This window comes from Chiloscyllium punctatum, chromosome 30 (assembly GCF_047496795.1).
Source record: "Chiloscyllium punctatum isolate Juve2018m chromosome 30, sChiPun1.3, whole genome shotgun sequence".
NCBI classification, from domain to species: domain Eukaryota; kingdom Metazoa; phylum Chordata; class Chondrichthyes; order Orectolobiformes; family Hemiscylliidae; genus Chiloscyllium; species Chiloscyllium punctatum.
The window spans coordinates 23613624-23640039 of record NC_092768.1 but is presented as its reverse complement, the minus strand read 5'-3'; the positions used below and the strand labels follow the sequence as shown (position 1 = coordinate 23640039).

The window sequence follows — 26416 nt, the reverse complement described above, 5'->3', positions numbered from 1 at the left end:
TTCACAGATCCGTCAAAGTTGCCACCACGTTGATAGGGTTGTTAAGAAGGCAATGTGGCTTTAGCTTTAATTAGCAGAGGGAGTGAGTTTAAGAGCCACGAGATTATGCTGCAGTTGTATAGAGCCCTGGTTAGAACATACTTTGACATTGCGTTCAGTTCGGGTCACCTCATTATCGGAAGGATGTGGAAGCTTTAGGTAGGGTGCAGAGGATATTTACTAGGATGCTTCCTGGACTGAAAGGCATGTCTTATGAAGAATGGTTGAGGGAGCTAAGGCTTTTCTCACTGGAGCGAAGAAGGGTGAGCGTTGACTGGATAGAAGTGTACAAGGTGATGAGAGGCACAGGTGGAGTGAATAGTCAGACTTTGTCCTGAGCAGAAACAGCTATCACAAGGGGTCATAATTTTAAGGTGATTGGAGGAAGGTTTAGGGGAGATGTCAAGTGTTGGTTCTTAACAGAGTGATGGGTGCATGGAATGCATTGCCAATGGTAGTGGTTGGGTCAGACATATTAGGGGCATTAAAATGACCCTTGGATAGGCACACGGATGATAGCAAAATGGAGGCTATGTTGGTTAGTTTGATCTTAGAGTAGGATTAAAAGGTCGGCACATCAAAGGTTGAAGGGCTTGTGCTGTGCTGGACTGTTCTATGTTCAAAAAACACCCTCAGTTCAGTACTGACTCTATGCTGATTGGCTGCAGCCAGTGTACTGTGCACTAGTAGGTGAAGGGTGACCTGGTGATGGGACCCAGACTCTGTGCAGTTGTTTCACTAATTTTCTAATGTTGCTCATTTTTTAATGCAGTTTATGGAGAGGCAGCAAAGTGTTTCCAATGGCCTGGGAATCAAGTGCTGTAAGATTAAAGACAAGAGCCAAGTGAGAGAAACCCCTTCACACAGAGTGTTGTGAGGATGTGAATTTCTCTTACAGGTTTAGTGACTGAGGTTCAATGTTGTGGAGTGACAGGTCTTTCTCAAACTCTGCCTCAATGCAGATCCCTCAGAGCAGTCAGAGGCTGAAATTCAAAGTGTAGCCTGGAACATAATTCTGTTCCCGACGTGAAATATATACACACAGACTTCATCAACTAAAGACATTTATTGAGGTGACCATGAATTTTATCAACATTATTAATTTTCGGTGGATTATTGTTTAAGGAGCAGTTTCCCTGCAGTTACACATTTGGCCGAAGGACGGAGCAAAACCCAAAGAGTGAATTCAGTCAAAACCGAAAGGAACTTTTCTCAGGGAGGGGCTGCTGTTGTGAAAGTCTTTACTTTTTACATCTGTCGGGAAAAGGCGGAAAATATTCGGTCAGATTGTGGGAAAGTAAGAGGTGAGTCCCAAATCCTCTTTAATTTCAGGAAGGGGTCATTCCCAGTGGGATCGGGTGGATATTATTCCCGCTGAAAGATCCCAATCAAATCCAAGGAGTTGAACGGGGAGCCGCTGGGGATTGTCCAGGGAAAAGGTGCGAACTTTCTCCAATGTCTCTGATCAGCTGAACAGAGCCTGGAGCTGGTTCCTGTCAGTATAAGGGAACAGGAGGGAGAGGCAATCTGTAACATTAAAGTCTCTGGGTCAAACACAGAGACTGGGGACGGAAGGAAAAAGGAGGAACATAGTCAGGGCCATGAGACAGAACCTGACCCACTGGGGTTTTTATTTAGAGAGAAATAATTCAATCCTGGAGATAGTTGTGACGCTTCATTTCCTGAAATAAACTTTAATTGAAGAGTTTCTCTTGTGCTGAGCCTATTCTCCGATTCCATTCTTTCCCATTTCCGGTTTTCTGTCCCCACCATCGACAGCAGTGACTCCAGCTTCCCAGGGCCTAACCTCCAAAACTCTTACTCTCTCAATCCATCAATCCCTCTCCACTGCTGTCTGCTCCTTTTCGATGGTACTGAGAGCCTTTCCGTGTCTCATTGCTGCTCTCAGATATTTTTCGGCTGAAAGGACACATGTTTTTGATGAAAAAAAGATCAATGTGAAAGAATTGTGTTAATCTGGACAGGAGAATGTGTTTATAGAGTTTCTGACACATTGGGTATTGAACAATGAAATGTTTCCACTCTGAAGCAGACATTGAAGGACCCTAATGGCAGCTATATTTTGTTTGTGTATCAGACCAGGTTAATCTGCACAGACCTCACAAAGATGGAAGGAGTTCACCTCATTCTGCTTTTACTGATTGGGATTCTATGCTCTGCCTATGGTAAGGAACACTAACAATTAATCAGTATTGATTAGATACAACACACAATCCTGGTGTGAAGTTGGAACTGTTTATTATTAAATGAACATTTCGGACCTTGACTAATGCTTTGGTCAGTGATTTTGCTTTGGAATCGTAACAGAGAATAGGTTCAAAGGGTAGTTCAGAAGAAATAATATCTTTAAAATCTTTCACAGTTTTAACAAATAGAGAGTTTGGCTTTTTCTTAAAATGAATTCATAACAGATGACAGCAATGACTGTGAAACATTAAAGTTCTTGAAGCGATTGAATAGACCGGATTTTTGGTTGATGTCTTCTCTTGTGTGAGAGAGACTGAAACTAGGGACATTGTTGAAGATTAAGGAGTCTTCCCTTTAAGAAGGTGATGGGAATGTTGTTGTTTCTCAAGGGTCATTTAGAGTGTGGAATTTCCTTCCCAAGAAGGTAGTGGAAGCTGAACATTTAATGATGTTCATGGCTGAGTTGGATATATGTTTTACTGACAGGTGAGTCAAGGTTCAGGGGAAGACAGGAAGGTGAAGTAACATACATCAGTTCAGCCATGATCCTGACTCTAAGAGAACTGAGTGTGCAGCTCTCGGACACAGGATCATGAATTAAGCCTCAAGCCAACCTCTGTTCACACCATTCGATGTCACGACACTCTCGGAATGGACTGTAATTGTCTTTCCAGTTGTCATCAGAACACGCAAAAATCTCCATTCCTGAATGTGGGAACAGCAGATGATGTGAAATGTTCAAACCAATGGGGAAGGAATCTTTTGGTGAAGATTAGCAAGGGCAAAGACAGACCAAATCAAAACACTTTTTTTTTAAATCAGGAAACACCCAGGCTGTTTGTCTTTGCAGCAACAGACATCAACAAAACTGAGTGATATCTTCACCCAACCCAAACATACTGGAAATGAGTATCAATGAGGATCTGTCTGCCCTGGCACTCAGTGATGAATAGCGCTATCGTGGTCTTGGTGATATTTGTCCCTGACAGTGCCCTCATCCTCAGAAATTACTTTTTCCCAGCCCTTCAGCATCTCCTGACACAGGAGAGAGTTCACTCAGTGGATTCTGGCGTTGAGGAGGTTGGTTTGTGAGGAGAGATTGAGAAGAGTGGGACTATACTCATTGGAATTCTGTAGAATGAGGGGGAAGTCTTATAAAAACATTATGCAGGGGTCAGATAAGATAGAAGCAAGGAAGTTGTTTCCACTGGCAGGGAATGAGGGGGCATAGCCTCAAAATAAGGGGGAGCAGATGTAGGCCTGAGCTGAGGAGGAACTTCTACACCCAAAGGGTTCTGAATCTGTGGAATTCCCTGCCCAGTGAAGCAATTGAAGCTACTGCATTGTTTTTAAGGCAAAGATACATTTTTGAACAGTAAAGGAATCAGGTTAGGGTGAGCAGGCAGTGAAGTGGAGCTGAGTCCACAGTATGATCAGCGATGATTGTACTGAATGGCAGAGCAGGCTCAATGGGCCGGTTAACCTATCCTGCTCCTAGTTCTTATGTTCTTTATAAATAGTTAAAAGCTGTTCAAGCCCCTTCCCAAAATATTAAGATGGTTTTATGAATTTAAGGAATGACCTACACAATATAGTGAAATTTCCAAAAATATGGTTTGACCATAAAATGTTTGTGAAGGCATCGAACGATATTAGGTTTTGGGGGTTCATGACCCCAATTATTTAATGTAGGTAATCAATAATCTGTAAGGAACTTTCTGATGGTTAAGTTTGTTTAAGAAGTAGCAGTTTAGAAAAGGCACATTTAATTAGACAAAACTGATGTAAGAAACATCTTCACGCAGCAACTAGTTAGACTATGGAATGTACTACCTGGAAGTGTGGTGGAGGAATGTTCAGTTGAGACATTCCAGAGGGAATTGGATGATTATTTAGATGGTAATAGTTTTGAAAAATATGGGGAAAAGGCAGGAGATTGACACTGGGTAATACGTCAGTGTAGGCACGATGGACTGAATGGCTACCTTCTGTGCTGAAGGATTCTGTGACTCTGTGATTGGTTCTACTGCTGCTGGAAATATTTGTTTTTCTCCACGTCAGCTGCAACATTCAATTCTTGTTTACATCCAGAAAGGATTGATTGATTATTGCTTACCTAGCAACAGCCTCAGATATACTCAGATGTAAAGAGAAACATATGAATTAAAGAAAACTAGACCCATCGCAAATTTATTAAACTGGACATTATTTACTGTGTTCATTGTGTTACAACATAGTCTGTGTGATGTTGGAGTAGGGAAAGGCTGTGTGAAGTGGACTTGGTTCAGTTGGCAGACCTTCTGACTGGATCTATATTTTCTGCAGTGACCTCATTCAGACATGAATAATTCCAGGACGGATTGACAAGGAAGGATAAAGGAATGTTTCTCCTGCTAGGGGTCTAGAACCAGGTGACACAGTCTCAGACTGAGACAGGCCGTTTCCTTTATTTAGGCAGGGGACATGGTCATTGCTGGCTGAGCCAGTGTGTACTACTCTCCTCTAGATGCCCTTCAGGAGGCGGTGGTGGTGGTGAACTACCTTCTTGAACTTGTGCAGTCAACGTGCTGTCAGTTAGACCCACAATGCTGTTAGAGAGGGAGATCCAGAATACACTGTTCTTGTCATGTCTGTGCCCAGTGAACTCTGGTTGGGATCCATTGCCAGATGGAGATCGGTGGGTAATTCCCTAAAGAAAGACCTGGAATTCTACCTGAGAAGATCTTGGGCTTTGAAGGACTTTGTGGCTGAGATTTGGACCATTTATACCGAGGAAATTGCCAATTTGTGAGCTTGATCTTTGTTGTATCAGCTACATAATATGTGATTTAGAGTTAAAATTGGCAACAAATCACTTGTTAATTTGTGTCATTTCTGTTTGTTTTGGTTACATTCAAGATGATCAAGTGAAATCTTGTCTTATTTATCACTGGGGTATTTCAGTAAATTCTGGTTTGTTGATCTCTATGGTAATAAAAACAATGATTTTGAAAAATAAATCTTTTGGCTCAACGGCTATATAGTGCAATAAATACAGTCCATAGTGCAGTAAGTACAGGTACAAAGGAAAATGAGTACAGCTATCCAGGGATAATAAATGTAGATACATGGGATCATAAATTAATTTACAAAGGAAAATAAATTCAAAGTGTTGCTCATAGCTGTTTGATTAAAATTGTAGTGTCTAATAACAAAGTGATTTTGAAGTTTAATCACTGATATGTTTGAAATTTGGAGCAGTTCAATGAGACATTAACTCTGCAGGTGAATTCCGAGTGAGTGGCCCAAGCCATCCTGTGGTAGCCATTGTGGGGGAAGATGCTGTCCTGGACTGTTACCTCGTGCCTCAGGTATTTGTCAACAACATGGTGGTGCGCTGGTTTAAATCAGACATTCGGTTACCAGTTCACGCGTACAGAAACGGTCAAGATGACACCGCTGCTCAACATCAGGCCTACAGGAAAAGGACTGAACTGTTTCAAGATGAAGTATCCAAAGGCAATGTTTCTCTTCGAATAAAGAACACGAGGGTGTCTGATGAGGGGAAATACCTGTGTACCGTTGATGATACGGCAAATTTTGAAGAAACTACAATTGAGTTGAAAGTTGGAGGTGAGTAAACACATTAACGACAAATGAGTATCAAATCAAATTGATACTTCAGTCAAAATCCAAGTGCTTTTTTATGAAACATGTTATTTATCCAGTTAAAAATACTTGCACATTGTGCATTTCATAATGCACAGAAAAAAATCTGAAGTAATTACTACTCTTCTAACAGGGGAAGGTGTACCTGGATATGGTAAAAGTTCAGATAGACAATTTTTTTAAACTTTTTTAATTTCAAAAGTACATTTCATTTGTAAATTATCTAAAAGTAAATACATGAAGTGCAAAACAGATCTGCACAGAGTTTGCATAAAATATCATGGAATTTTGACATTCCTCATTCAAGCTTAAATCCATTGCTGCTCAGAAAATGGCTGCAGCAAAATGGGTGAATTGGCCAAATCACCAGAATATTCTCTGCCTCCCACTCTTCCCTTTTAATATGGGATGGGAAGATGTTTCCCAAATTCCTATCCCTTGATCCCCAAGATGGATACTCAAGGACAGTCATGACTGGCCAAGCCTGTGATCCAATATGGAAAGGATTCCTTCCCCTGTGATTGGAATGGCACGAACACCAGGCTACATTGACAATTAGAAGTGCTGCCTTACAGTGTAAATTTATAGAAGTTCTTACTCTCTGTTTTTGTATTTCTCTTGGACTCAAAATTTTCCTTTTTTTCATAGTCATTCTTTGCTGATTGCTAAAATGTTCTTGACCTTCAGTCTTCCTATGAATCTTTGGAGCATTTTATGTTTTTAAGTTCAATTTGATATTGCCATAATTACCTTAATGTGCTGCAGATGGTCTGCTTCAGCCCATTCTCTCTTCATTCCTTTGTAAATGCCTTAACATATAAGACTCTAGTTTTTCACTCGCAATCTAAGTGTGAAATTCTGTAATGTTACGATCACTCTTATCTAGAGAATCCTTTGAAATGTGATCATGAATTAATCGTATCTCACTCTGCCCCCACTGGATGGTACTGTCATCCTGGGTGTTGTCATCAGTTTCCTCACCCTTCCTGAAGCCCCTGTAATAACCTCCGAAGCTGTTGGACAGGCGCATGGGCTGAGGCTCCTTCTCCTCCTCTGTTACCTTCGGGATGATAAAACTGCCTCATTTCCCACCCTTTCATCATTCTGTCCCTCACCATGCACCAGACCTGAAGTATCTGACTAATGAGATATGGCTGCTTCCTGGGACAGTGTCAAATTTCCATTCTTCCTCCCTGATCCATTGCAGAGTTTGAAGTTTCACCTTCAGCCCATCACCTCTGAGGCTACGTTCCTTGAGCTGTAGGCCCTTCCTGCAGATGTGGTTGCTGTGGATCACCTTGGTGCTTGTTACAGCTGCACCACAGCCATCTTGCTGTCTCCATCATGTTGTATTTCGGTAACACTAATACATCACTGAATGATATTAGATTAGATTAGATTACTTACAGTGTGGAAACAGGCCCTTCGGCCCAACAAGTCCATACCGCCCCGCCGAAGCGTAACCCACCCATACCCCTACATCTACATCTACCCCTTACCTAACACTACGGGCAATTTAGCATGGCCAATTCACCTGACCTGCACATCTTTGGACTGTGGGAGGAAACCGGAGCACCCGGAGAAAACCCACGCAGACACGGGGAGAACGTGCAAACTCCACACAGTCAGTCGCCTGAGGCGGGAATTTATCAAACTATAAATGTAATGCAGTGCTTCAGTTACAATGGCCATAATTTAAATGACTGCTCTAACTTTAGAGGAAAATAAACTCCCAACCAATCACCAACCTGCTGGCTACATTAGTGACTCCAGACCTCAGCTCTTGGGTCATACTGTTATTTGGTGGCTATCTCAGGCCACTCCTTGTTTTAGTTTCAAATATCCGAATGGTGCTTTGTACATCACTGTGAGAAATCTTCGAAGTGAAGTTCCCTGAAGCTATGTTCAACCAACTTTGTGCACTAATAGGAGTCTCCTGTGTTTAATGTAGCTAGAATTTCAGAGACATGAATCAGCTCCTGTTTATCAGGCCTAACCAGTCCCCTCATCACTCTGTGGCTGCCTCGTGCTCATGTACCTCTGATTGGGAAGAGCCGATCAATTAAGGATAAAGTTAATTTAAATGCCAAGTGCAAAACTTGCCAGCTTTAGAAACTGAGCAACATTTGAGACACTTTGAATTCCCTCTAATATCTGCGTTGGGTTGCTGGAGAAGCAATACTCGGTCAAGGTGAACTTTGAGGTATTCCAAAACTTATGAAAGTCCATATACAGGGCTACGATTGTAATGCCCTTATCAGGGCTCTCTTTGTGAATTATTCGGAGTTAATAATGTTAAATGCTGATTTCCTGTACAAATACAGCTGGCCGAGCTGAATTAATCGCAGTAGGGTTAAAATCAACTAGGTAAAAACAAGGACTGCAGATGCTGGAAACCAGAGTCTAGATTACAGTGGTGCTGGAAAAGCACAGTAGGTCAGGCAGGATCCAAGGAGCTGGAAAATTGACGTTTCAGGCAAAAGCCCTTCTCTTCAAGGCAGGCATCCTTGCAAGAGGATTTGCAGTAGAGTTAAATGCCCGAAATGTTGATTTTCCAGCTCCTTGGATGCTGCCTGACCTGCTGTGCTTTTCCAGCACCACTCTAATCTAAACTCTGGTTTCCAGCATCTGCAGTCCTTGTTTTTACCTCGTTGATTTTAACCCGACTGCGAATCCTCTTGCAAGGCTGCCTGCCTTGAAGAAGTTTTCCTACTTGAAGGTCTTTTGCCTGAAACAGTGATTTTCCTGCTCCTTGGATGCTGCCTGACCTGCTGTGTTTTACCAGCACCACCCTGAATTAATCCATAGTTAGCTCAGTAACTGTTAATTTTCTCTGAGATTTTCAGTTCTAAAAGCTTCCCTGTCACAAAAATTACATAAACTGGCCTATGGTTGCTGGATTTATCTTTTCACCTTTTTAAAAATGTGTTTTTGAAAAGGTGTATGAAATTTGCACATCTGCAATTCTCTGGAACCTTGACTGTAGCTGAGCAGGCCTGGAGGATTATGTCAGAACCCTTCCCTCAGTAATTTTGGATGTATTCCATCTGGTCACAGTGAATTACCAGCTGAAGTTCAGCCAGCCTATTGAATAGCTCTCCTTTTATTAAGTTTTAGCTCATCCAATGTCTGTACCACCTCTCCTCTCTCTCTATGACTTCATCTGGATCTTCTACTTTGTCAAAGACTAAAACATAATACTCAGAAAATAACTCAGTCACACCTCCTGCTTCCAGGCACAGATCCCTTTATTATAAAACAAAGAACTGCAGCTGGGGGAGATTTGAAACAAAGTTCTGATGAAGAGTCATCAGACTCGAAACGTAAACTCTGCTTTCTGTCTACAGATGCTGCCAGACCTGCTGAGTTTCACCAGCAATTTCGGTTTTTGGGATGGATCCCTTTACGGTCCCCTATCAACCCAACCCCTCCTCTTACTGTCTCTCACAGGCGTTTGTATTTCTTTTTGTTTTAATTGTTGGATCATTAGATAAAAATATATTTTGTGATGAAATTCAGTACACTTCGTATGAATCATGTCACAGAAATGCTAAGACTATTTTATCCTTCAATAACAGTAACTGAACTCACATGTGGGTTAAAATTTGTTTCGAAGCTGTTTAAACGAGTGTTTATTGATTGTTGTAGCACTGGGCCGTGAGCACTGGATCCAGATCGATGGTTACCGTAAAAATGGAATTCAGCTTATGTGTGAATCTAATGGATGGTTCCCACAGCCCCAGATATCATGGACTGGTGGGAATGGCCAGAACCTAACGGCACAGTCGGAAATAAACTACCGACGTGACTTGAATGGCCTTGTCAATGTCCAGAGCAGTGTCGCTGTAACAAAAGATGCAACAAACAGCTTCAAGTGTCTCCTACAGAACAAGCTGTTGAAAGAAGAACAAGAAGCAGAAATCCAGATAGCAGGTCGGTTCATGATAAAATACAGTTTTATTTTCAAAATAAACACTCTGTTCACGAACTCCATTAAAACAAATAACGGAGCAGTTAGAACTTAATGGTGCATGGAGTTCACTTGTGACTGCAGTATCCAACTCTGAGGTGCCTCTGTACATTTACAATTTGAGTTGATATTTACAGTACACATTTATATTTCATGTGAAACATTGTCTGGTGCAGAAAACTTGAGGGATTTGACATGGGATCCAGCCTCATGTGACATAGTAGTAGTGTCCCTACCTCTGAGCCAGAAGGTCTGGTTTCAAGTCCCACCTACTCAAGAGGTGTGCAATAACATCTTTGAAAAGGCTGATTTTTAAAAAAACAAAGCTTTTGTGAGAGTGTCTCAGGCTATTGTGCTTTTCCATTGGGCATTACAATGGATTTTCCGAGCTCCCAGCGTGTCATCCAGCAGCTTGGAACGTACAATCCCACAATACACAGTTATTGACAGCTGTTTGTCCTGAAAGATTGACAAATGCAGGCAGACCACAGAGTAATTTTCACCAGGTTGTTGGTGCTGCTAGACTAGATGACATTCATCTTGGTATCTTTCGTCTGTTTGTTAATAAATTGCACATAGCACAAAAAACACAATATTGTAAATTGATATTAGCACAAAAGAATGTGGCAAAGTTCGAATAAGGCTGGCTTCTTACGTCAAATTGACAAACTTCTTTAATTTGTTGTCCATCTATAACAGTCCTTGAACTGAGTGGCTTGTTCACCCATTTTAGAGGGCACATTGCTGTGGGTTTGGAGTCACAAGTAGGCCAGGTCAGGCAAAGACGGCCAATTTCCCTCCTCTCAAGAACTTTTGTTCACCACTTGGGTTTTTACAACAATTGATATTTGCTTCCCAGTCACCATTACAGGGACTGGTTTCAAACTCCAGATTTCATTTGTTGAATTTAAATTCCATTAACTGCTGTGCTGGGTTTGAACCTGTATCCCCAGAGCTTTATCCTGGGCCTCAGTGACACTACCCCTGCAACATCACCGGAGTTCGATGACACGGTCCATTTTTGATCCACATATTTATAGGGGCCAGCTTTGGCCAGTTGGGTTAGCCGTGCAGTGAGCAGTCTGTGCAAAATCTGTAATTAATGCGATCCAAATGACTCAAGGATAAGAGAATGATATGGGTGAGTTGATGGAGACCCAAGTTTTCACTTCAGGGACTATAGACCTGAAAATGTGCTAAACTTAGTCATGATTCCTGTGGAATGTATCTGAAATTATAAGTATCTAATTAACTGCCATTTACTTTCCAGATGGATTCTTCCCTTCTGTCTCAGGCTGGCTGGTGTTTTTATCTCTGATGCTCTGTCTTGTCATCATTATTTTAATCGCTGGGATCATTTGGATTGTGAAACAATTAAGAAATATCAAAGGTACAGTTTCAGACTCAGTGACAATGGACAACACAGATTCGGGACTTCAGAGAAATGTTCAAACTGAACCAATGGTTTTTGTTGCAGTTGTTGTGTTCCATTATATTTGTAATAATTCAGTCCTTATAATCTTGGTCCCAGTGGGAGGGGAGGAGATCGCTGTACTAATGAAGGCAGCAGCATGTCTAAGAGAGCCCTCAGTTTTAAGTTTTTTTGTCAGATATCATTGTTTCCAATTTTCCTTCAATACTTCTTGTTTAATTGATTGATCTACCTCCTCTCTAATCCTCAACAGAAGTAAACCAATTTGATGGTATAATACAACGTGAACTGCAATGCAGTCTAACACTTTACCACCTAAAAGGTAACAGAGCTTGATGAGTATTACAGTGGAGAAATGTCCTGATGAAAGGTTCCGACCTGAAACATTGAGTCCCCTTCTCTTCTGATGTTTGACCTACTGTGTTTTTTCCAGCTCCACTCTTTGTCCGCCCTGGTGGAAGTGCCAGTCTTGGTTTGTTTCATATGGGATTGAATGCTATTTACTCATATTTGTAGTCAATGAAAGCACATCAGACTAATCAATTCATTTTTAATATTTGTATTTGTTGAATTTCTTTCAGAACTGCAGCATGACAAGATGATTGTACAATATGGTAAGAAATTATGAAAAATGTGTAATATAGCTCAGGGCTGAGGTATTTCGATGTGTAGATGGTACATCTATCCTGCTAAATAATGCCTGTCAAACAATCTGTTTGAAGATTATTTTGTGCATAATTCACCATACAAGCAGTATCTTTGCAAAATTTGCACTGTTTCGGATATATGTTGCTGAGTTGTTATTACGGAACAAATGAAATCACAGACTACAGTCCAGCTTGATAGATCATAGTTTATTTCTTTTTATTTAATGAGGTGGTCATTCACTGAAACAGAAGGATGCAGTACTGATGATAAAATAAATAATTACGTGTCAGATTGGAGGCTGTGACCAACAGTGTGTCGCAAGGAGGACGCTGGCTGCACTGCTTTTTGCTGTTAATATAGAGTAGTCCCACTGAACCTGAGGGGAGCACATCCCACGGCCTACCGCGGTACGCCGAAATCACGGATAGGAGTGAACCCATTCATTTCAATGGGAAATTTACCTTCCTGGCAGCCCTCTGGTTCCAGAAGGTTCCTTATTGTATGTTTAGGCCAAGATAAACGTGGGTAACTGAAACCGCGGAGAATGATTACACAGATATGGGGGTTGCCCTGTAAATGAATTTGATGTAAACATGAGGTTTGGTTAGTAAATTTGCAGATGACACTAAAATTGGCAGTGTAGTAGACAGCAAAGAAAGTTACCTCAGAGTACAATAGGACCTAGATCAGAGGAGCCAATGGGCTTAGGAGTGCCAGATGGAATTTAAGTTAGATAAATGTGAGGTGCTGCATTTTGGAAAGTCAAATCAGGACACGACTTACAGGCTTAATGGTAAGGTCTTGGGGAGTATTGCTGAACAAAGAGACCTTGGAGTACAAGTTCATAGCTCTTTGAAAGTGGGGTTCCAGGTATTCAGGGAAGTGAAGAAGGCATTTGGTACATTTTCCTTTATTGAACAGTGCAGTGAGTATAGGAATTGGGAAGTCATGTTGTGGCTGTACAGGATATTGATAAGGCTACTTCTGGAATACTGCACTCAGGTCTGGTCTTCCTGCAACAGGAAGGATGTTGTGAAACATGAAAGGGTTCGGAAAAGATTAACAAGGGTGAGGCTGAATAGGCTGGGTCTATTTTCCCTAGAGCGGAGAGGTTTATAAAATCATGAGGGGCATAGAGAGGGTGAATAGTCCAGGCTTTTTTCCTGGGGTGGAGGAGTCCAAACCTCGGGTGCATAGATTCAAGGTGAGAGGGGCAAGATTTAAAAGGAGCAATTTTTTCATGCAGATGATGATGAGGTGCCAGAGGAAGTGGGGGAGGCTGGCACAATTCCAACATTTAAAAGGAATCTGGATGGGCATATGAATAGGAAAGATTCAGAGGGACATGGACAAAATACTAGCAAATGGGACTAGATTACTTTAGGATATCTGGTTAGCATGGAGGAGTTGGACTGAAGGGTCTGTTTCTATGCTGTACAGCTCTGTGACTGAAAAGATGGTAGCAAAGAACCAACAAGGGTATTCAGATTTAACACAATTTGAAAGTTTTAGAAACACACAATTAAAAATAAAATCCTCTTGATTCCAACAGCATTATTTTACTGTACTCAGACACCACGGAGAATCCCTTCTGTATCATATCAATGCTTCACTTCACAATTCCTTTCAAATCCTTGTCTTTGGTAACTCTTCCTTGAATAGTCACACAATGATCTTAAACATTCTCAACCTCAAATAACTCCTTCCTGGTTCGAAACAAACATTTCTGGTGTGGACCTTTCACACAAAAACCCTGACACTGAGATAAGCTATTTCCTAAAATCTTTAAAGTATTTCCTTTCTTCAAGAGAAACGTTTCATAGATCTAACCTCTACCAGGCTCTCTGCCAACATGGGTGGCACGGTGCCTCAGTGGTTAGCCCTGCTGCCTCACAGTGCCAGGGACACAGGTTTAATTCTAGCCTTGGGTGACTGTCTGTTGTTGGCATGTTCTCCCTGCACCTGCATGGGTCTCCTCTGGCCGCTCCAGTTTCCTCCCACAGTCCAATGTGTGCAGGTTAGGTGGATTGGCAATGCTAAATTTCCCATTGTGTCCAGGGATGCGTAGGTTAGATGGATTAGCCATGGGCAATGCAGGCTTACAGGGATAGAGTCGGGGTGAATCCAGGTGGGGTCCTCTTTGGAGAGTTGGTGTAGACTTGTTAGGCTGCATGGCCTGTTTCCACACTGTGAGGATTCTATGATTGTTACAATTGAGAGGCTTGCAAACCATTTCAGACGGCAGTTAGGAGTCAGTGACACTACTGTTGGCCTGGAGCTACTTGGAGGTCAGTCTGGATAAGGATGGCAGAATTGTGATGTTGACTCATGAATAATATTGACCAGGGTCAACCCCCACTGCTCTTCAGAGTAGTCCCATGGGGAAGTTTTATGTCCATCTGAGGAAGCAGACAAAGCTAGGTTTAACATCTCACCTGAAGGATGGCACCTCTGACTGTGCAGCACTCCCTCAGGACTGCACTGGGACGGTCAGCTTGGTTACATGCTGAGGTCTTTGGAGGAGAATCAACAGCCTCCTGACTCAGAGGTGAGAGAGATACAACTGAACCGAGGCTAACACCTGTCAGGCTAAAGTGCTCAAACCACTCAAACCACTTCAAATATGGAGATTCCTTTTTGATTTAATTCACTCGTGGGAAATGGGCTTTCCTGGCTGGGCCAGCATTTATTGTCATCTCCAGTTGCCCTTGAGAAGGTGGTGGTGAGCTGCCTTCTTAAACAGCGGCAGGTACCATGGTATCACATTGGGATCACATTGGGATCACATTGAGTCGGGATCATATTGATGTCTCTGTCAATATTTTAAGGTTTGTGACAACCTTATCAATGAAGTGTATTAACAGTTTGATTTCTTTTTTAGATCGGTGGAAATCTGTCAGTGATTCAGGTATACTCTACTCTTTGACTTGAAAGGTTGTTTTATATTGATGCCAGTGCGGGTCAGTAAGGAGAGGGCTGAGAGCTGAGTGTGAGATTTGGTGCAAGTTAAGACACAGCAGCAGAGTTCTCCGTGACCTCCAGTTTATAGAAGATAAAATCTGGGAGGGCAGCCTGTAGTGTATTATCATAGTCAAGGCTGGAGCAGTACTTCCCAAACTGTGTAGGAAACCACCCACCCCCCCACCCCCAGGGTCACCAAAACACCAGATGGGGTTGGGTTTTATTATGTGGACCATGAATTGTGAGTAAGAAGCTGCAGGTCCCATCTCCAACTGGACTGGAAGGAAAGGTGTTCCAGGATTTTAACCCAGTGACGGTGAAGGAGTTGTGACATAGTTCCAAATCAGTATGGTGCATGGTCAGGAATGGTGTTTCACTGACCCTGCTTTACCTGGATATCGATGTGGTGCAGGTTGTAGGGAGCTATCAGAGAACACTGATGGTGCAGTGAGTTCCCACAGTGCAGTTTATCGGTGGGACACTCTGCTGTCTCACTGCAATGCTGGTGGGTGGAGTTCTGAACCATCAGGCTGATTGGTCCTGCACCGGGTCAAGCTTACGCAGTGTTGTTGTAACAGGACCTCTCCAGGCAAGTGACAGGTATTTCATCACATTCCTAACTTGTAGACTGACATTGGGCAGTCAGGAAGTGAGTTACTGACCTCAGATTTCCCTGTTCTTATCATCACAGTATTTATGTAGTTAATCTGGTTAAGTTTCTGGTGAATGGTCAACTCCCAGAATGTTGTTGGTAATCAATCAGTGATGGTGATAGTGTTGTCTGTCAGGGAGTTGGTTTGATACCCATTTCTCAGAGATGGTCATCGTCTGGCACTTGTTTTCTGTGGCCATTATAGATGATACCAACTGACCTGTCCCTGCACTCTGTGCCCTCACACAGGAAGAGGATGTAAAATGTAACGCCTGTAAGTGACATGACACTTTGAAATAGATTCTTAAAAGGCTCAAGACTGGAATGAGGAAATTGCTTCCTTGCCACCCAGATTAACAAGACCAACACTTTGAGACTAACAACGTCCAATTCACAGCCAGCAGTTAAATAAAAATCACAGTCCGTTTTCTTGTGTGGATTTAAGTACATGCTGATTTCTCCTGTTTTATTGGTTTATTATTTCTGATTTCAGATTGGGAGAACGTTTCTAAGCATAAAGGTAAGATCCTCCTGTGATAACAAGGGATTTTATCTCTTGATCACCTTCTCTTGTCACTCTCCAGTAACAACTTGGATCCTTCAGGGTAATTTTCTGGGTGCATGTTGTTGCTTCAGTGTCTCAATCACCAGCAGCACCTACTGGGAAATAGCAGGGACACTGCCCACAGTTTTCCATCTATCGATGGGAATGAATGGCAGATAAAGAGCAGCATGGATGCAGTTTCCAATCTGCATCACTATTGGGTGGCTCACAGCCCAGCCGTGTGAACTTAGAAAGCAAGCTTTCAAATTGAAGAATGTCTGATTTTTAATGGGTATAATTAATATCATTCAGTCTCTGTCTCTTTCATTCTTTCCACTCCGTGACCCCCGGTCTGTTGCTGATTTAATTTAGCCTGAGGATGTTGCAGAAGCTCCTTGAGGTATTGTTCATGGTCCAGTCATCTTTAGCTGTATTTTATTTTTGCAATGTGTACATTTGTTATCTATTCTTTTATTGTCTTTGAGGAGGTAGTGTTGGGCGACTTGGTGGAGTCCACATGGTGTTGGTGTTCCCATAAAGCTGTTGAGATGAATTTCCAGAATGTTAAGCCAACAATAGTGAAGGAACAGCAGTATAGTCCCAATTCAGGATGGTGTGGGAGTTTGAAGGGGCCTTGAAGGGTGGTGATGACCCCACGCGTCTGATTCCAATATCTTCCTCGGTGGTGGTTTAGCAGGAAATCAAATGGACAAATGATGGATGGAAAGCTGCAAGGTTTGGGGATTAAAGTAGGGGAACAGGACTGATTGCCAACTGTGTGTAAAGCCATTCATTGACTTGTTGGCTAAATAACCACCATCAATGCTATTGTGACTTTTATAAGGTGCTGTAGAAGGAAGCTCAGTAAGTGCCTCCAGTGCATCTAGTAAATGGTACATACTGCTCCCAGAGTCCAAACAGCAGTGTGTACCAGAGAGGGCTCATCGTCAGAGGCCCAGTGACCTAACAATATCAGAGCAGCAAAGGTGTCAAAGACTGTGTCTCTGCAGGAAGATGGTCACTGTATCATGCACTCAGATGAATGAGGAGCTGCACCCAAAAATCCCCAAATCTATAGTTTGATTTACTGAGATACAGTGAATAGTATTGTTTTGCATGCTATCCAGACTAAGTACATCAGGATAATAGAACAGAATACAGTGTTGCGGCTGTGGAGAAAGATCAACTCTAATATGATAGGTTTGTACATAAATCTGGTCACAGCCGGAAGAAGCTGTTCTTGAATCTGTTTGCACGTGTTTTCAAAGTTATGTAATTTCTGCCCAAGGAACAGGGTGAAAGAGAATGGTACTCCATTTTAATTCTGGTTCAGGATCACACCATGGATTGTTGGAGACATATACAGGATCTCCCATTCTGGGATTCATCACTGAGTCAAGAAGGCCACCATAGATACACTGAAGAGAGCCAGCCGTTACCTTTGGGTTTCCAATCTCAATGATCAGTGTGAGAAGTTTATAGGAATCGGGTTCATCGCTGGATTTTCCCATGTGTTGGAGATCCTTGATAACATGTTGGTCTGAAGGAAAGACTTACATTCAATGTACAGCTGTGCTGAAACCATTACAAACCGTTTCTTCAGGTTATACAAGGTTCCTGGAGATTTCTCACAATACCTACACTCTCAGGCCCTCCCTGGTGCCTGACCTTTTTAGGTCCCACACATTCCTTCAAATTGAGTACAGGGTGCCAAGGGCTACCCAATAAAGACATGGCTCCTCCTCTTTCTATCAAACCCATCCCCGATGATACTGTGATTCTTGAGTGTTGTTGGCACTCTCTAGGCAAGGCATCAATCAGACTACTGACTAGTGCATTCTCTGTGGTTTGGAGTGTCAAGCCATGAGATACTGACCGCAGAATCCCCAACCTTAGACCTGGTGTTGTAGCTTCAGTATTGATTTGGCTGATCCAGTTACATTTGTAGCTAGTGGCCACCTGCATAAAGTTGATGAGCTTTCATGATGGCAATGCTGTTGAATGTCAAGAGGAAAAAAGTAGGCAATTACTTGGCATTCCTTTATCATGAATATGATTTAACAGTCCAAGCTTGGATGTTGTCCAGGTCTTGTTGCATAAAGGTGCAGACTGCTTCAGTATCTGAGGACTGGTGAATGGTGCTGAATATTTTACCCCAAGCAGCTGAAGATGGTTGGACCTAGGAGGAAGTGTTTCATCACATTTCTGGGCGGATCGATGAGAAAGTATCTTTCCTGAGGAGCTGCTGCAGTGATGTTCTCTACTGAGATTATTGACTTCCAGCAACAACAACCATCTTCCTTTGGACTGGAAAGGAATCCAAGCAGTGATCAATTCTGCCCCCTTGACTCCAAGCGGCTTCCATTTTGCAAGGATCCTTTGGCACCACACTTTGTCAAATATTGCCTTGTTGTCAAGTACAGTTGCAGTCACCTTGCGTCTGCATTTCAGTTTTTTGCTCACATTTGAAGAAAAATTGCATTAAAGTTTGGAACTGAGCCATCCTAATATGCTGAAACTAAGCATTGGTGAGCAGGCCATTGCTACATTTAGTACCACTTGTTAGCCTGTCAAAAATACCTACACGCACTTTGCAGAGGATTGAGAGAAGATTGAGATGGTTCCCATATTTGGTAGAATTGGATCCTGTATCAGAGCCATCTTGATGGTAAGGTCATGAGGTGAAAAGGTCAGGGTGTGCAATTCTCCTGCTCATGGACCATAGTACCTCAGATGTTTGGATCTCAACATCAATTTTTTATTACAATAAGATGAAGCAAAAACTGATGGAAATACTCCACAGATCAGTAAACAGCTGTGGTGAAGGGAAGGTAAAGCTTCAGGCTCTAGCACAATGACTTTTCATCAGAACGTTTTACATTCTCTCAGTTTTCCCAGAACTGACCATTTTATGTTTCTGTAACTCCACTACCCCCATAAAGAGGAGAAAGTGAGGACTGCAGATGCTGGAGATCAGAGCTGAAAATGTGTTGCTGGAAAAACGCAGCAGGTCAGGCAGTATCCAAGGAACAGGAGAATCGATGTTTCGGACATAAGCCCTACCCCCATAAAGACTCCAGTTTTCATCAACTTGAACTTTGCTTTCTCTACCCTCACAAATTAAGTTTTCGAGACAGCTTTTATTCATCACAATCTTCCCTTTGACATTCTCCCCTCAAATTTGTTTCTACATGTTTACAGTCCCTTTAAAAGGTGTCCTGTTGAAATCCTGTTTTTCATTCATTGTTTCCTCTCTGTAAAGTACTTTCAGGCATCTATGTATCAGCCAGGAATGATACAGATTATACGTTTTTGTTCTCCAGAATATGATTCTTGATACAATCAACTTTTCTTTGTTTTGGATTTCGATCATTATTATCGATTGACTTAATTGAGCCTCATTAATTTTTCCCTTTGTATTTTCAGTCTCTGTAACCCTGGATACAGAAACAGCAAATCCAAAGCTTGAGGTATCTAAAGATCAGAAGAACGTGAGATTGACCCAGATAGCACTGAGTGTCCATGACAATGAAGAGAGGTTTACAGTCTATGAATCAATGCTTGGATCAGAGGGATTTACTTCAGGCTCACACTACTGGGAGGTGGAGTTCGTGGGGAATCAGCACTGGACTGTGGGAGTAGCCACAGAGTCTGTGGAGAGGAAGAGAGAAATCCAGTTGACACCAAAGAATGGGTTTTGGACAATTGGGAGGACTGAGAATAAATTTCAGGCAAACTTTGAAAAAACATCTGATATCCAAACTGGTGAGATTCCGAGGAAAATTGGTGTTTATCTCAGCTATGAGTCTGGGATTGTTTCATTTTACAGTACAGGTACAAAGATTTACTTGTACACTTTCACTGGGTGTGAATTCACAGAGAAAGTTTATCCTTTCTTCAGTACAACACACTGTGACAAATGGCTGAGAATCTGCCCAGTTTAGCATTGTTTCTGTGAAACGTTTCTGACCTGAAAGTTTCTCCAAAGTATTTTACAGTTTAATAGGAAGAAAGGAATCTGGGATCATCCCTTTTTACAAAACATTGTCTGATTGTCAAAGCTGTAAGTCATGTAAATATGTGTTTGGTCAGCTTCACAGTGAGGAGGAGGTTTCCCTCCATGTGAACCACTGATAGGCTGGGGATCATCAGGAGTTGCTAACTGGTGGATTTGCCATCCATCTACTCCCAGATTATAAAGGCATCCCTGTTACTGGTGACTTCACTTCAACTGAGTCTGACGTTGGTTTGGAGGTGGTTAATGTGGCTTGTGCCTGCCAGCTGGAACCAGATGAGGGCCAGCTTTGCACTGTACTTCAAAAGTAAATGAGCTGGATTTACAATATCAAGAATGAAGACCTGATGTGGGAAGCAATGTCACACTTAACAAAATCATTTGAAAGAGATTTTGAGACAAAAATAGAAATTGCTGGAAAAGCTCAGCAGGTCTGGCAGTATCTGTGGAGAGAAATCAGAGTTAATGTTTCAAGCTGAGTGACCCTTTTCCTTCAGGGTGCAGTGAGTATGTAGCTTTTACTCTGGAGTTAAGTTTGCATTTAGAAAATGGGATAACTGCAAAGAAAAGCATCTTGAATTCCATTACAGCTGAAAGGTCAGGGCAAGGTTTCTTTAAGAGGTTAACATCTAGGAAAGGAAGATCATAAAACAGTCGGTAGATTTGCTTTGCTGAAGAGCCAAAGATGTCATGCCGAAGCTGCTTGTAAAGAAATAAAGTTGAGGGAGATGGTTTTATTTGGAACTTGGAGCTAAATTATGATAAAGGTGTTATCAAAGAAGAAATTCTAAATGAAGAATAATCAAGAGGTCAGGTTGAGGATAGCCCAGAGTAGGTTCTATCATCATGGTCCTGGGGAGAGAGTAAGAAGATTCTCTGGTTTCAATCTCTGTTTGCTGGGGGAAATGGTTAACTGTAGTTTGGAACCGGGAATGTCGAAGCAAAGAAATGGCTTCAGGCAACACAAGTACTGTCATTAGTAGACACCAGGCAGTTAGCTCTCAGGAGATGTCCCAGGGAGTTTGATGACTCGATACTATTTGAATGGGGGTCAGAAAAAAGAAGCACACTGCAGCTGAGTGCGGGATGAAGGAAGTTCAGAAAAAGTAGTTGCTTCCAATGTTGGATCTTGAAGACTGAAGATTTGGACTCTCTTGTGATGGGGAAAAAAATTGAATGAGATTTCATGACACAGGGTGGCACTAATTTCTGGATGTGTTGCTGAGAAATCGACGGACCTTGTCTTGGTTGTCTCTGCCATTTCCAGTGCAGACTGTGGGGGTGTCGCCTACAATTTATCTATTAACTCAGTTACTGCGTTAATTCTGAACGTTAACTACTCCTGGTCCTGGTCTCCTGTCTAGTTAATACTGCCTGAACTGTTGCTCATTTCCATGTTCTGCAACTTGCAACTGTCTTAAGTATTTTGTGTTTACTTGTACAGTATTAATTGTATAATTAAATGTCATGACGGAGGGGAAGATACACTGATAATCCACACCCCACTATTATTCATATTCACACCCCACTTCCTATTCATATACCACCCCAGTGACATCATTTGTTTAAATTCAAAATACCCAATTGGTTCTCTTTTGTACTTCTAACAAAAATAAACCAGGCTTCTTTGCTGAACTCAAATAATTTGTTTATTATAATTCGATCTCAGTCAGGGTGTAAATGTTCCATGAACCATCACAAATGTGTAAGTATCCAATTAAATCATCAAGATGCCCAGTTTGTCGAACTGACTCTGATCCAGGTTAAAATTAATTCACACCAGGCTTTGTCATTTCAGGAAAAATAACCATTTATTGTAAATTAACTTCATCTTTTGTGCATGAGAAGAGAAAAATGGATTTTCCATTCATTACGATGCAATTTAAAGCTTACCTCTTTATTCATGAACGTGCATGTGAGAACTCAAAGGAATGACAGACAAAGACACAGTTTGACACAAATACAACAGGTGGAGAAAATAGACATGGGAGCAAATTCTGTACATAAAAGTCCAGACCATAAAGCTGGGTTGAATTCTCTCATGATTTTGATTCTTTAATGTGATGGTGACAGGCTTTTCTCACTGATGTACCGAGGTCTTTTTCAATGTTAGAGTTATAGTCATTGAGATGTACAGCATGGAAACAGACCCTTTGGTCCAACCCATTCATGCCGACCAGATATCCCAACCCAATCTAGTCCCACCTGCCAGCACCCGGCCCATATCCCTCCAAACCCTTCCTATTCATATACCAATCCAAATGCCTCTTAAATGTTGCAATCGTATCAGCCTCCACCACATCCTCTGGTAGCTCATTCCATACCTGTACCACCCTCTGCATGAAAAAGTTGCCCTATAGGTCTCTTTTATATCTTTCCCCTCTCACCCTAAACTTATGCCATCTAGTTCTGGACTCCCCCACCCCAGGGAGAAGACTTTGCCTCTTTATCCTAATCATGCCCCTCATAATTTTGTAAACCTCAGCCGCTGACGTTCCAGAGAAAACAGCCCCCAGCCTGTTCAGCCTCTCCCTGTAGCTCAGATCCTCCAACCCTGGCAACGTCGTTGTAAATCTTTTCGGAATGCTTTCAAGTTTCACAACATCTTTCCAATAGGGAGGAGACCAGAATTGTATGCAATATTCCAACAGTGGCCTAACCAATGTCCTGTACAGCCGCAACATGACCTCCCAACTCCTGTACTCAATACTCTTACCAATAAAGGAAAGTATACCAAACGCCTTCTTCACTGTCCTATCTACCTGCGACTCCACTTTCAAGGAGCTTTGAACCTGCACTCCATGGTCTCTTTGTTCAGCAACACTCCCTAGGACTTTACCATTAAGTATATAAGTCCTGCTAAGATTTGCTTTCCCAAAATGCAGCACCTCACATTTATCTGAATTAAACTCCATCTGCCACTTCTCAGCCCATTGTCCCATTTGGTCTAGATCCTGTTGTAATCTGAGGTAACCCTCTTCGCTCTCCACTACACCTCCAATTTTGGTGTCATCTGCAAACTTACTAACAGTATGTACCTCTTATGCTCGCATCCAAATCATTTATGTAAATGACAAAAAGTAGAGGGCCCAGCACCGAGCCTTGTGGCACTCCACTGGTCACAGGCCTCCAGTCTGAAAAACAACCCTCCACCACCACCCTCTGTCTTCTACCTTTGAGACAGTTCTGTATCCAAATGGCTAGTTTTCCCTGTATTCCATGAGATCTAACCTTGCTAATCAGTCTCCCATGGGTAACCTTGTTGAACGCCTTACTGAAGTCCATATAGATCACAACTACTGCTCTGCCCTCATCAATCTTCTTTGTTACTTCTTCAAAATCCTCAATCAAGTTTGTGAGACATGATTTCCAATGCACAAAGCCATGTTGACTATCCCGAATCACTCCTTGTCTTTCCAAATACATGTCCATCCTGTCCCTCAGGATTCCCTCCAACAACTTGCTCACCACCGAGGTCAGGCTCACTGGTCTATAGTTCCCTGGCTTGTCTTTACCACCCTTCATAAACAGTGGCACCACATTTGCCAACCTCCAGTCTTCCGGTACCTCACCTGTGACTATCGATGATACAAATATCTCAGCAAGAGGCCCAGCAATCACTTCTCTAGCTTCCCACAGAGTTCTCAGGTATACCTGATCAGGTCCTGGGGATTTATCCACTTTTAACCATTTCAAGACATCCAGCACTTCCTCCTCTGTAATCTGGAGATTTTGCAAAATGTCACCATCTATTTCCCTAAAGTCTATATCTTCCATCTCCTTTTCCACAGTAAATACTGATGCAAAATATTCATTTAGTATCTTCCCCATTTTCTGTGGCTCCACTCAAAGGCCACCTTGCTGATCTTTGAGGGGGTTTAGAATAGAGTGGTGCGGGAAAAGCACAGCAGTTCAGGCAGCATCCGAGGAGCAGTAAAATCGATGTTTTGGGCAATACAGGAATACAGGCAGAGAGCCTGAAGGGTGGAAAGACAAATGACAGGAGGGTGGGGGTGGGGAGAAAGTAGCATAGAGTACAATTATGTGAGTGGGGGAGGGGATCAAGGTGATAGGTCAGGGAGGAGGGTGGAGTGGACAGGTGGAAAGGAAGATAGGCAGGTAGGACAAGTCATGGGGACAGTGCTGAGCTGGAAGTTTGGAGCTGGGGTGATGTGGGGGAAGGGGAAATGAGGAAACTGGTGAAGTCCACATTGATGCCCTGGGGTTGAAGTGTTCCGAGGCGAAAGAAACGGCGTTCTTCCTCCAGGCATCGGGTGGCGAGGGAGCGGCGGTGAAGGAGGCCCAGGACCTCCATGTCCTCGGCAGAGTGGGAGGGGGAGTTGAAATGTTGGGCCACAGGGCGGTGTGGTTGATTGGTGCGGGTGTCCCAGAGATGTTCCCTAAAGCGCTCTGCTAGGAGGCGTCCAGTCTCCCCAATGTAGGGAGATCACATCGGGAGCAACGGATACAATAAATGACATTGGTGGATGTGCAGGTAAAACTTTGATGGATGTGAAAAGCTCCTTTAGGGCCTTGGATGGAGGTGAGGGAGGAGGTGTGGGTGCAGATTTTGCAATTCCTGCGGTGGTAGGGGAAAGTGCCAGGGAAGGAGGGTGGGCTGTTGGGGCGTGTGGACCTGACCAAGTAGTCACGAAGAGAATGGTCTTTGTGGAAGGCGGAAAGGGGTGGGGAGGGAAATATATCCCTGGTGGTGGGGTCTGTTTGGAGGTGGCGGAAATGTCAGCGGATGATTTGGTTTATGCAAAGGTTGGTAGGGTGGAAGGTGAGCACCAGGGGCATTCTGTCCTTGGTATGTTTGGAGGGGTGGGGTCTGAGGGTGGAGGCGTGGGATGTGGACGAGATGCGTTGGAGGGCATCTTTAACCACGTTGGAAGGGAAATTGTGGTCTCTGAAGAAGGAGACCATCTGGTGTGTTCTGTGGTGGAACTGATCCTCCTAGGAGCAGAATCTTTGAGGGGCCCAATTCTCTACCTAGTTACCCTTTTGTCTTTAATATATTTGTAAAAACCCTTTGGATTCTCCTTAATTCTATTTGCCAAAGATATCTCATGTCCCCGTTTTGCCCTCCTGATTTCCCTCTTAAGTATACTCCTACTTTCTTTATACTCTTCTAAGGATTCACTCGATCTATCCTGTCTATGCCTGACATATGCTTCCTTCTTTTTCTTAACCAAACCCTCAATTTCTTTAGTCATCCAGCATTCCCTATACCTACCAGCCTTCCCTTTCACCCTGACAGGAATATACTTTATCTGGATTCTCGTTATCTCATTTCTGAAGGCTTCCCATTTTCCAGCCGTCCCTTTACCTGCGAACATCTGCCTCCAATCAGCTTTCGAAACTTCTTGCCTAATACCATCAAAATTGGCCTTTCTCCAATTTAGGACTTCAACTTTTAGATCTGGTCTATCCTTTTCCATCACTATTTAAAAACGAATAGAATTATGGTTGCTGGCCCCAAAGTGCTCCCCCACTGACACCTCAGCCACCTGCCCTGCCTTATTTCTCAAGAGTAGGTCACGTTTTGCAGCTTCTCTAGTAGGTACAGTTCTTCCTTTTCAAAGTCCTGGAATGTCTTTTCCACTCATAGCAAACAAAGGAAGATCACTGTTTCTTTACAGCAGGCTTTTGAAGGTCTCTCAGTGATGAGGGAGAGAGTTTCTCTTTTCAGGGCTAAGGATGCCTCACACAGAAAAGGGAGAGCGAGCGAGCTGTTCTCTTGGTAAGGCTTCAAATATCTCCTGGCTGCATTACACACGTTCCTATGACAACCTGCACCAGGACCAATCAGAAGGCTGTTGTCAAGCAGTTGTTTTTTGATCTAAACTCTTCATCTCAGCAATGTAATAACCTTTCTGGTCCCAAAAGTATCAGAGACCAGTACAGCTTTCAATGGAAGTCATTTAATTTGCACATTGCAAAATTGTTTTATGCACACAGTGATGTCTGTCTTCCACTCCAGTTTGTACCCTAAAAAGAAAATATGTCGTTCCTTACATTACAAACAAAACATATTCTTGACTTGGAAATATATTGCCATTCCTTCACTTTCACTAGTTCAAAATTTTGAAACTCTCTCCTGTTATTTCTGTAAGGACGTTCTGGGTCTACTTACAGCATATGGACTGCAGTGGGTGGATCCACCACCTTCTCAAGGGCAACTAGGCATGGGCAATAAATGCTAGTCCAGGCAGTGACACCCATGTCCCACAAGTGAATAATAAAGGAAGTGACAATCTCTGGTTAGCACCTAAACTGTGGTCTGGACTTATACTCCT

General features: G+C 42.6%; 2 protein-coding genes across 3 annotated transcripts in view; one reads left to right on the top strand and one right to left on the bottom strand.

The window, feature by feature from the left end:
- Nucleotides 1–26416, bottom strand: part of LOC140455111 (butyrophilin subfamily 3 member A2-like) — a 307710-nt gene that overhangs the window by 34157 nt on the left and 247137 nt on the right. The window lies entirely within an intron of this gene.
- Nucleotides 1220–22156, top strand: LOC140455282 (butyrophilin subfamily 3 member A3-like). 2 transcript variants are annotated; one of them, XM_072550026.1, is made up of 9 exons: nucleotides 1220–1343; nucleotides 2138–2225; nucleotides 5512–5859; nucleotides 9544–9828; nucleotides 11136–11255; nucleotides 11879–11911; nucleotides 14827–14853; nucleotides 16052–16078; nucleotides 19529–22156. In XM_072550026.1, exons 2-9 carry the CDS (start codon nucleotides 2168–2170, stop codon nucleotides 20044–20046), a joined length of 1416 nt encoding a protein of 471 aa, XP_072406127.1. In that variant the 5' UTR covers nucleotides 1220–1343; nucleotides 2138–2167; the 3' UTR covers nucleotides 20047–22156. The 2 variants fall into 2 exon arrangements, with proteins under 2 accessions (XP_072406127.1, XP_072406128.1); XM_072550027.1 differs by lacking the exon at nucleotides 14827–14853.

Excerpts from the sequence above, each read along its gene's own strand:
- LOC140455282 (XM_072550026.1), top strand. The coding sequence starts at position 2,168 with ATGGAAGGAGTTCACCTCATTCTGCTTTTACTGATTGGGATTCTATGC. Across the intron at positions 9,829-11,135 it reads AGCAGAAATCCAGATAGCAG|ATGGATTCTTCCCTTCTGTC; the intron begins GTCGGTTCATGA and ends TTTACTTTCCAG. Across the intron at positions 14,854-16,051 it reads GAAATCTGTCAGTGATTCAG|ATTGGGAGAACGTTTCTAAG; the intron begins GTATACTCTACT and ends TTCTGATTTCAG.